This window comes from Staurois parvus, unplaced genomic scaffold (assembly GCF_062004578.1).
Source record: "Staurois parvus isolate SC_StPar_1 unplaced genomic scaffold, SC_StPar_1.0 ptg000025l, whole genome shotgun sequence".
NCBI classification, from domain to species: domain Eukaryota; kingdom Metazoa; phylum Chordata; class Amphibia; order Anura; family Ranidae; genus Staurois; species Staurois parvus.
Window position 1 is genome coordinate 2,077,227 of NW_028317821.1, and position 12,168 is coordinate 2,089,394.

General features: G+C 40.5%; 1 protein-coding gene across 1 annotated transcript in view; it reads right to left on the minus strand.

Moving 5' to 3' along the window:
• Window positions 1-241: 241 nt before the first annotated feature.
• LOC149471171 (tetraspanin-17) overlaps window positions 242-12,168 on the minus strand; it is a 76,332-nt gene continuing 64,405 nt past the window's right edge. The window contains exons 4-8 of the mRNA XM_089693626.1: window positions 10,620-10,790; window positions 10,204-10,329; window positions 8,684-8,731; window positions 6,417-6,533; window positions 242-4,638 (exon numbers count right to left, since the gene is read on the minus strand). Coding sequence (XP_089549752.1) covers window positions 4,573-4,638; window positions 6,417-6,533; window positions 8,684-8,731; window positions 10,204-10,329; window positions 10,620-10,790 — 528 coding nt within the window. The 3' untranslated portion in view covers window positions 242-4,572. The remainder of the gene's footprint in view (window positions 4,639-6,416; window positions 6,534-8,683; window positions 8,732-10,203; window positions 10,330-10,619; window positions 10,791-12,168) is intronic.

A 12,168-nucleotide genomic window follows, 5' to 3' on the forward strand; every position in this document is an offset into this window, starting at 1 on the left:
TAAATCATCCATGACACGGTTACAATTCTGTTACTTAGCGCACACATAACCAATGTCTGAATTCCACCTAAACTAAGCTAGGAGTAGTGCTCACCCATTTGCTGGTAAGCAGTGCCCCCAATTGGTTAAAATGTGTTTTAGTAGCATAAAGCATGTGTATGAGAAAAGCAATGCATCAACAGTCTCAGGCAGGTACTTCCTGCTCCAGTTTTAGACATTAAAAAAGAAGAAGACTCCATAGTAAAGTCTGAGGACTTTATTTGTCAAACAATTTGTACAGTAACATTGCACTGCGATTTCCTGATTATCCACTGAACTCTGTGCAGCAGTATGAAGTGCGGACGGCTGGAGAGGTGGTCGTTCAGTTAGGACTGGCAAATCTTGAACATGTGCACATTTGAAAACATTCACAATTTTTAGGGACAAAAAGGCAAAAACCCAAAAAGCAGCATTTTAACAGATATCTGCTTCGAAAGGAAAGCAGAATATTCAGGTTTTTTTTTTTACTTAAAGTAAATCATGAGTCCATTGCGGGACACAGGAATTTTAGGTATATAGCACTGACCATTTACACAGTGCTTTATATACTGTACATTCACATACGTCCTGCCCTCAAGGAGCCAACATGCTAGAGTCCCTACCTAGCATTCATACACACACGCAAGAAAGCCAGTTTGGAAAGGAGCCAATTAACCTACCAGCATGTCTAACATATGGAAGGAAAGCAGAGTACCCAGAGGAAACCCATGAAAGCACTGAGAAAACTTGCAGACTCCATGCAGATAAGTGTCCCTCAACCAGTATTTGAGCTGAGGACCCCTGTGCTTCAAGGCAAAAAAGTGCTAACCACCAAGCTACTGCGCTATCCTTTTCTTCTTGTTTTCAGAAAGAAACCATGTTAAACTGCTGCCTACAGAAGGTTGGGACACTGGCAAATAGGAAGACTGTAAGGACCCCATGTAACCCCAACTTTTTGTTTTTCTTTCCTGGGTAGGATTGACAGACCTCAGTCTTCAAGGCTTACTGTTTGAATGTGTGGTAGGCTCAGAAAACCACTGTGTAGGGGCTACTGAAATAAAATTTGAGCAAGTGGGATACCTCGAGCTCCTGCACAGACCTCCTGAGCTGAAAGAGGAGTACATTTTGGCAACCTGTGGCATTGCCAATGACAGTGTCAAGACAACATCTCTCAAAAGGTAACCAAAATCAAAGACTCCTTGAACGACTTGTCAGCATCCTGTGCAGCCAGAGTGTCCAGGAAAACAGGCCAAAACAAGACAAACAAACAAACAAAAAAAAAAAGACACAAAGCTCACCAGATCGTGCAGATAACGCTCATAAATGAAAAAATGGTAAAATTAAGATTACAATAAGTGGCTTGAGCAGGACATTTCATCAGGTGTACCCTTCCAATGGTAAATCAGGTCACACAGACAGATGCTGAAGACACTTGCTTCTCCATGGTTTTTGTAGTGCCCACTTCAGGAGATTACCATTCCTTCTATTTTTTGTTGGCTACCTAATGAGTATCTGCCTGGGTGACCTGGTTTACCATTGGAGGAGTATTCCGGATACGTTGCTCTGATCAAGCTACTATTTTGCAAGTGCAATGCTACCATTTATTAAAAGGTGTTATCAGCACGATCCAGTGTGCTAAGTTTTGTGTTTCTATTTTTGCACACTAATATGGCATTTGGATATATGCAGAGCTTGCAATTACACGCATTTACCTTGCTACATATAAAGGAGACCTTACTCACCAAGTTAGTTCTCAGAAACAGGGTTGCACCCTGGTCTGTGCCATGGCCCTGAACCTGGCAAGCACAATGTCCAAGGAATGGAAAGTGCCACAGTACAGAGGCCAGTGCCTGAAGGTCAAAAAGCCAGGCTAGGCAATTTCAGTGATGTCTAGCCTCTGAAGCCATAACTGAGGAGCTGCCAATCTGGATAGCTGCTATGCAGAGGCCAGCTCAAGCAGCAGTGTAACATTGGTAACTTCAATCACGTTTCTTTAAGTGCCAGCAATGCAGCCTAGATGTATATTGAATTCAGAGGAAAAAAAAGAAAAAGAAAAAAAAGTATATGTCATGAATTGGTAGGCTAGCCAAAAATTAGGACTTTTCTACAGAGCTGAAGAGAAAAAAAACCAAACATGCTGGATAGGATTATACAGGGTCTGCCTTACAATGTTTCAGTTGGCCAATGCCTCACCTCCTGTAGGCACCAGTATAACCTGAAAAGTCACAGAATTCCTATGTCCCTTAATGGATGAAAAAGAGAGGGTACGGTTTACTGGCCTAATCTGCAAGACACTAAAGAACAAAATTCTGTAAAACAATTAACATTAACAAAAATTCCCAATAGTGATTGGGATAAAAAGGTGAAAATTATGAAGCAGAGTGCAAAGATAAAGCAGAAAATAAAATGACAAAATGTAACTGCTCCTCCCCTATGGCAGGCCTTTCCTAGTTTGAGTAGTAGCCACAAGAAGCCATTATTTCATTAAGCTCTTACTTACGTTTTAAGACATTCTAAATGGATTTCAAGTGAAAAGATCATGAAAAAGGACCTTCTGTCATTCCAATAACTGTGCATATAGCCGAGCCCAGTCTAAACACTTTCACACAATTTACACAGAGTGAAGAACATGGTTACAGCTTACAAAATGGCAGTTTTGACAGGAAATTCATTCTAGGACTGACATCTGAGGCCATATGGCATTGTACTTAGAAGATTCAAAGCCTACACTCCACTAAATGGCTACTGCCACTGTTTGTAAAACTGTCTATTACAGTCTACAGCAGCTACAGAGCTTCAATTTAAAATATGAAGGCTCCCATGGCCCCACAAATATGAATAGAGTATTACTTTTTTTTTTTTTTTTAGAAAAACAGCTGAAAAACCTTGACATGAGCACAAGTCTTAAAGCAGAGCTAAACCCATCGGTTTAACAGTTTCAAAAAACACTTCACATTTGCTTGTGCTCTCAACTAAACTGTCAAACTATCGAATGGCTGGTGTCATAACTGATCACATGTGCAGCATCATGGCAGTTGAAGATCAAAACAGAGGCCAAGATGGCAGCTTCCTTGGCTGAAAATAGGAGGGTTTATTTCCGCTACAAAGAATAAAGGAAGTAACATTCAGTCAAACAACATTTTGACTGTTCTAAGAATGGCTGGGTTTAAAATGCAGCATAAAAAAGGCCTACCTTGGTCATTTTACTGTTAGCGACTGTACATGGAATGTAGTCTCAAGATATGGAATGATTAATTTTGTCTATATATGGTTCACCAGTGAGCTATGCTAATGAGAAGTACACAACACACTAAACAAGTAAAAAGAGCTTGTCTGCTGTTGTGTCTACTCTCACTGCACCAGGCCAATTTTTCTGGAGTTATGGTCTTGAGAATCAAGATGTACTGTTAGCTGGAAAGCATCATGTGAGATATAAAAAAGTTGCCCAACTATACAAGCGCATACAAGGGATACGAAATTAGAAAAAAAAAAAAAAAAAAAAAAAGAATTCTACACATATCTCTAAGATATAAAGGGAACAAAAAAAGTGTGTCTAATACAATCAACTAGCTAATTTTATTGTCGGACATCCAGGCTTTGCATAAAATGTGCTGAACAGCTGGCTGCTAGCATTTATGAAATAAAAAAAAAAAAAAAAAAAAAAAAAAAAAAAAAAACACACCTTACAAATGCTGATGCCAATCAGATGATACATGGCTGATGCTACCACAGCATCAGGGACGGAAAATTTTGGGAAAGAAGAAAAAAAAAAAAAAAAAAACCTATTCATATCTGGCTTGGAGGTACTACAGTATGGCATCCCCCTCCAGCCAAATTATATCTTATACCTAGAGCACTTTGTTTACAGTCAGATAAAAATGGTGCTAATGTGACCTGCAACCAAGGCCTACATCACTGTCCCAGTACAAAGGAATCCATACACAAATGACAGCCCTTCCCCCCAACCCCCCCAATTTAAAAAAAAAAAAAAAAAAAAAAAAAAAGAACACATTGGCAGCTCTATTGAATGATTAATACCAAACTATAAAGCTGCACCAGCTCCAGTGTTTTGACAAAACAAGGTTCAGAGGTGGACACTCCACACCAACCTGGAAGCAGTTTATACAAGTAGTCCCTTCCAGATTCATGGCTTAGACAACATGTCAGGTCCAAATGGTGTGTAGTCTCTCCTGTTTGTTATAGATATATATAATATAATTATAAATATAAATCACTGTCACGCTGCCCTTTCTGTATCATACATGCACATATATTACACCTTTGCTTCCAATGCCGGCCCCTCCAGGGAGGGAAGGAAGCTTGGATGATGTGGGTCTTTGCACAGAGAGATCCCATTGTTCCCCAATCAGCAGGACAGAACACGCGCTGTATTTATGTCACCTCATCCACAGCCAAGAACATTCCAAGAAATACTATGAAGTACAGGGAGGTATTCCAGTATGAGTTCATGCCGAGTAGTCTCTGGTGTTAAGGTGCAGTCCTGTAAGGCAACCTACAGTGTCCAGGGGGCTCATGTGTATTCAGGGCAATGTGTCACCAGTTTGCCTTCACAGCTTTTATATCACTAACTAGATTCTGAGCCAAGCAGATTCCAAAAATCTGAAAAACATGACAAAAAGTTAAGAAAAATATATGTATTTCATATCAGTTTTTAAAATACAGGGACAATAAATGATGATATCTATATTCTCCAAAAATAAATCCATACACAAGCACTACCTAATGGCCCTGTAATATATTTTTCATGAAAACATTTCTTCCCATTTTCTGGCTCTTGTAACATCTTCTGTGAGCTACCATACTGGTTTCCTCTGCACCTCCATTTCTTTGGAACAGCCACTGACACACAGACATCCATCTGGGGAGGAGGCAAGAGAAGGTGGCTGTGTTCCTACACACAGTGGGACCACGGAGAACAATCTCCAACAGAAGTCAGGTCACAATAGCCAAAACAAAAAAAGGGGGAGTTTGAAGGAGGCGCTAGCAATAGAAGGTAGATTTTTAAGTTAAAAAGGAGAAGTACAGCCAAAGCTCTTTTGGCTGTACTTCTCCTGTGCATCACAGGAGTGCAGTTCGTTCTGCAATCCTGTGACCCGCTTTCAGCCGGCAGTCGGCTGATGTCACTCAGCTGATCCAGACTGGGGAAAGATCTTGACTTCAAAGTTGGGATCCACCCCAGAGTCTGGCTCAGCCTTGGTGTGCCGCTGAGAATCTGAGCCAGCTGCCCCCTCCCCCTACACAGCCCAGTACTCCAGTGAGTGCTGAGGGGGCAGAGCAGAGAGCGTTGACTGACAGTCATCACTCTCTGCTCAGAGCGGCAGTGAGAACTCAGTGATCAGCAGTCATGTGATTGCTGAGTTCTCATCCTTAGAGCCGGCATGGGGACGGATGCTGCATATACCTAGGCAAGTATAATGGGGGGGCAAAAAATCAAGTCATACTTCTCTTTTAAACATACATACTTGAAAAGAATTTTGACCTTTTCAAACCAGAATTTTGTGTCACTTAATACTGTAAAACAGTTTTGGTTGGGATTCTCATTATGGTGGTTGTAAAGGCTGAAGGGAGCGAGCACGCATGAGTGCTCCATAGCAAGCCGCTTGCCATTGGGCGCACTGGCAGGGGGAGGAGCCAGAATCTCTTGCAGGGGACCCAAGAAGAGGAGGATTGGGGCTGCTCTGTGCAAAATCACTGCACACAGCAGGTAAGTTTTTTGTTTTTAAATAAACTACACAAGCCTTTAATATCACTTTAAATATAGCATTCAACAGGCAAGATCAAGTTCTTATTTCTTATATCACTTATGTCACTAGCAGAATGTACAGATATCTCAAAAAGGAATTTGCAGTGCTGCTTCATAACAGCACCATTTTAATCCCTGTTGCCTTCTCCATAGAGGTATCAAGACCTGTCCCCCGAAAATAGAACATATTTCAAACGGAACTTAAAGATTTATCCATCAGTGCCTGCAACAGTTTGAAGCCAGTGAGCATTCTAACCATAATATAAAACAAAAAAGCGTTATTATAAAGAGGCTGTAAAATTGAACCAGAATAGTGGAGTGTGAGTGTGAGAGTGTGTGAGAGTGTGTGTGAGTGTGTAAGTGTGTGAGTGTGTGTACCAAGCTACCCAACAGAGTGAACAGTTAAAGGACTAAATCCAAAAAAGTCAAGCTTTTTTTAATCAAAGTTAATCCAGCAGATGGCAGCAGATATCTATAAACCAAAACTGGAAGTAATGCTGCAAAAGCATACATTTTATTTTGCTTGTATGCAAATGAAATGTCTCCATAATGTATAAAAAATAAAAATAAATACACACACACGGAATTACAAAAAACATGTTTGACCAGGATGAAGAATTATGGAAATACAAACCTGTAATAATGCAACTGCCACAAAAACTGCAGCTACTATTATTAAATTGTCTTGTAGCCACTTTTCAAACTGGCCCACACATCCCTTGGTGTAAATATAAGTCTGCTGCTCCAACTCCTGTTCACAAGGGGAAAAAAAAAACAAAAAAAAAAAAACAACTGTTTATTACATGCAAAATAGGAGAAAAAAACAAAACACGACACACACAATATAATGCTAATGAATACAGAATTGGATCCAGTGGTTTTCTGAATGGAAAGAAGAGAGATTGGCAGGATCACCAGGGATTTCACACAACAAATACGAAGAGAATAGGATACTTTTTCATACAAGTACATGATACAAGAAACCTATCAGGAATATGAAATGTTAGGGCAACAGGCTCTTTAAAGGAACTCTCCTGATGTGTTGCACAGAGTACTTTTTGCCATATGAAGAATGATACACAATAAAACCTCATCAGGGAGAAGGGGAACTGCCCACATGGTGGTCACAGCAGGTGTGCAAATGTAAAGCATGCAAAGCACAGATCTCAACAGAATTCCCAAAAGCGGTATTACTTACAGGACTATCTACAGCATAGGCTTTTGAAAACACAATCTGCTGTATGCTGTCAGAGCAGGGATATCCAGAATGACCACTGACACTTCCAGGAGTAACAGTCACCTGGGTCCCTTGCCACTCTCACTGGTTCATCCTGGTGATCTCCATACCACTACTGTATCATGCTATATTTAGAGAGTGAGCTGTGGGAACACAGGAGATTGACACGTCCAGAAGTGAATATTTCTCTATGGAGTGCAGCAGAAAAGTTCAACCAGAGTGATGTTTGGGTGGCATAAGCAGAGGGAAAGGCAAGTATTTAAAGTCTTCTTTTACAAGTGGGTCATTTTAAGAAGTATTTTGAATATACAAGGACTGTGTGCAGTATATAATGCAAGTATGATCAGGTTTTATGTAACCATTATCCTTTCAGTCTCTCCAACAAATTTGTCTCAATCTGGCCATGTACACCACACAATTTCTTTCCATCATGTGTCCCAGGAATTACACATTTCTAGCAATACATCCTCTGTCCCAGTTACACTGGGCTGAATGGAATGGTCCACACAAAAGCATACCAAATACCTATACCGATCAGCCATAACTAAATGACCACTGACAGGTTAACTGAATAACATTAGTTATCATTGCAATGGCATCTAAAAGGTGATGGGATGTATTAAACGTGAGACACAATATGTTCACCTGCTGCCTGTGTGTTGAATGCAGGAAAAAAAACATTAAATAAAAATGGGCTGACCCACATCCATAGCCACAAGCAACTTAAATGTGCATGTCAGTATCAGAACTGGACAACAGAGCAATGGAAGACCGCGGCCTGGTCTGATGAATCACATTTTATTTAACATCATGTGGATGGCTGGATGTGTGTGCACATCACTTACCTGGAAAAGAGATGGCATTGCTTTGGGCAATGTTCTACTTGTAAACCTTAGATCCTGTCATTCATGTGGATGTTACCTGGCATGTACCACCTAAAACATTGTTGCTGACAGAGTACACACCCTTCATGCAAAAATGGTTCAAGAATAGTATGAAGAACACAAGTTCAAGGAGTGTTGACTTGGCGCCCCAATTTCAACAGATCTCAATCCATTTCAGCATCTGAGGGAAGTACTGGAAAAACCAAGTCCAATCCATGGAGGACCCACTTTAAAACTTACAGGACTTAAAAGGATCTGCTACCAGCGGCTTGGTGCTAGATATTCCAACATTCCTTCAAAGGTCTAGTGGCATCCATGCTTCCAACGGGTCAGGGCTGTGTTGGCAGCAAAAATGGGATCTATTTAATAGTCAGTGGGTGGTCAAAGTTATAGCTGATTGATGTATATACACTGAACTCTAGCCTCAGAGGAGGAGAATGTTTATTTTTTTTCTGTTGCCCAATGCTAACAGCAAACGAACACAAATGGTACACTACATTCAGCAAGATCATGCTTCACAAAGATAAAAGCCTTGTATAATATAGGTTGGTTTCCAGTTTTAGGCTGGTAGGAAAGCCCAATAAGGGATTCGACATAAAACACATGAATACCTTCACATAATAAAGAGACATTTTTTTGCCAACACATAATATCTCTGGCAAAAGCCAGCCAGCCAGCCACAGACACAGACACAGACACAGACACAGACACACACACACACACACACACACACACACACGATGGCAGTGACAAAAAAGTTAAAGAGGGGACCAGTCTTACCAGCTTCAGCCTCACGTCGTATCCACATTGAGTATTGGGAACATCCTCCTGTTGAGAGAAAGATTATGCATTTTAGAAACACAACTTGCTCTTTTAACTGCTAGCCCACATGAAATAGGCACTGACTATGAGGCACATTGGGATATGGATAATATTCCTCAGCAAAGGAAGCTTTTCATGAATCAATGCTTTAAGAAAGCACTGCCTCTTGTTACTCACATCTAACCACCTGTTTGCATACACAATATCCTGCAGAGTTTACATTGCACCTGGAGCTCTGCAGAAAACTGTATGATGCAAAGAAAGTTGATAGGAAAAGGCAAGCACTGTCTGAAGCTGGCCATATATGCAATTTTCTTTCCTGCAACCATGGGTTGCAAAAAACATTTAAGGTCCATTTAAGGGCTTGTTTACACTGCAGTTCCTGTGTTCAGTTCCACACATGCATTTACATGCATTTGCAGCGTATGTTTGGTGCTCAGTGCTTTTACCACCCGCAGCACTGAATTTACAAGCTGCAAAATCTAGCACTGTACCTTTCGTCTTTTAAAAACGCTTTAATACTGTAAAAAAGCCTCACTGAAATAATTCATGTTACTTGCATGAGTGTTTGTTCTGCTCCTAAAAACAGATTTGAATGCATCTGGAGTAAAACTAAAAAAGCATATTGCTAAAGATAAAAACACCCCAAACGCACAACCACAACACACCGAACACATCCTGTATGGGCAAGCAGATATACTGACAGATCTGCAGGAGACTCTGCTGATGGCTGGTGCAATGCTTTACAGGCTTCCTGCAACAAAAAATAATAAATGCCCATTTTTTTACCTGCAAAAAAAAGTGCATTTATTATTTTTGTATAAAAGGTGAACTTATCCTTAAAGGCCTATTCACATGTAAACATTCTATTGTGATAAAATGCATATGTGCCAACAAGAGTTGTGTTGGATATCATATCATCCTCTCAATCTGAGCATGTGCAGCTTGCCCCAAGGCTTTGTTCTATCAGCAGATGGTTTGGGGACAGTAGAAGAAGGGGAGGATCAGAGAAGACAGGAACAAAATATCCTTTTTACACAATGTGGAAGATTAACCCCTTAGGTTCCACAGTAAGTATAACAAGCATGCTTTACTGCAACACTTTAAGGTTGGAAAATGTGTAAAAAGTACTGCACTTTTTTTAGTACTGAAATTCTTTATTGGTGAATTAACAGGGGTGAGCAGCTTTTTAAAGGAAGCACGGCTAGGAAAAACAGTGCAGGGGATTTGAATTTACTTTATTTGCAATGAACACTGCACAGAGCAGGTGTCTTGCCATGTTTTGTGGCAATGAGAGTTACCGTTGCCTCAAAGTGTGAAAACCCACATACTACTAAATACAAAATCCAAACCAATGGTGTTCCCAAAATCTGCACTGCTACGAAATTAAGCTAATGTGCATCTGTGGACTGTTGACTATGAAAAAATCCCAGCCATCTGAAATGCACAGAGAAAATAAAGTAAGTGGAGCTTCTTACTGCAGGGTCCTTCACACAGCAGGAAAATGGGACTCCACAGCGCTCTCTGCTTGGATTAGAGTCTGTACAATTGAAGTAAATATTGAGGTTCCAGTCATTGGGTCCATGAGCACCACAGCAAGACCACTGAAGGAAAAGGAAAAAAAAAAAAAAAAAAGTTATACAAAAAGTTATAAAAAATATGATAAGAAGCACATGTTCCCTACAACATACAAAAACACTTTTTTGCACATAGCTGCTACCAAAAAGTTAATGTTCTCTAATGGTTCCACTAGAGGGCAGCAGAGGCATGGCTTAGAACTACATGAATACAGACATTACAGCATTCAAAATTAAATATGAGCGGGACAAAAACTACACAAGAAGCTGTGATAGTCACTGACAAAGTAAAAGTACTAAAACAGATTCACACTTACATATTCCTGAGCAAAATCAATGAGGTTTTGCAGGTCTATATCATCGCGATACGCCTTCACATTGTTGTTAATAAAGAAGTTGAGTTGATCTTTAATCCAGTCCTTAAACACAAAGGCAAGGATCCCTGCAGTCAGCTCAAGGAAAAAGATCAGCCCCAGGAAGACCGAGAACTGCAAAAAAGAAAATAGACGATCAAACAAGGACCTGGTAAGCACGGTGTAATGTCTTCACAGGTGCTGAATGGCTAGCTATTGGGAGTAATGTATTGAAGAAACTGAACTGTGGAGGAATCTGCTTGATTTCACTAACATAATAGGCAAAAACAAAACAAAAAAACAAAAAAAAAAAAACACACACGTAGTGTATATATGCAATACATGTACAAGGTTTTCCTCTTTAAAAACAAATACAAGCACAAAAATACCTGTATTTTACAGACAGTGTGTTCATTGAGCTTAGTTTTATTTGGAGTTGGAGGCAGTGAAAACAGGCTGCTGAGCTGTCTTTTACGGTCCCCCAGCAGCACTTAAGCTGCAAAGGAAGCCAGACTGGGACTTACAGGTGAAACTCGAAAAATTAGAATATCGTGCAAAAGTTCATTTATTTCAGTAATGCAACTTAAAAAGGTGAAACTAATATATGAGATAGACTCATTACATGCAAAGCAAGATAGTTCAAGTCGTGATTTGTCATAATTGTGATGATTATGGCTTACAGCTCATGAAAACCCCAAATCCACAATCTCAGAAAATTAGAATATTACATGCAATCAATAAAACAAGGATTGTACATAGAACAATATCGGACCTCTGAAAAGTATAAGCATGCATATATACTCAGTACTTGGTTTGGGCCCCTTTTGCAGCAATTACTGCCTCAATGCGGTGTGGCATGGAAGCTATCAGCCTGTGGCACTGCTGAGGTGTTATGGAAGACCAGGATGCTTCAGTAGCAGCCTTCAGCTCTTCTGCATTGTTCGGTCTCATGTCTCTCATCTTTCTCTTGGCAATGTCCTATAGATTCTCTATGGGGTTCAAGTCAGGCGAATTTGCTGGCCAATCAAGCACAGTAATCCCATGGTCATTGAACCAGGTTTTGGTGCTTTTAGCAGTGTTGGCAGGTGCCAAGTCCTGCTGGAAAATGAAGTCAGCATCCCCATAAAGCTTGTCTGTGGAAGGAAGCATGAAGTGCTCCAAAATCTCCTGGTAGACGGCTGCGTTGACCCTGGACTTAATGAAGCACAGTGGACCAACACCAGCAGATGACATGGCTCCCCAAATCAACACAGACTGTAAACTTCACACTGGACTTCAAGCATCTTGCAGTGTGTGCCTCTCCATTCTTCCTCCATACTCTGGGTCCTTGGTTTCCAAATGAGATGCAAAAGTTGCTCTCATCAGAAAAGAGGACTTTGGACCACTGAACAACAGACCAGGTCTGTTTTTCTTTAGCCCAGGTAAGACGCTTCTGACGTTGTTTGTTGTTCAGGAGCGGCTTGACAAGAGGAATACAACATTTGAAGCCCATGTCCAGGATCAGTCTGTGTGC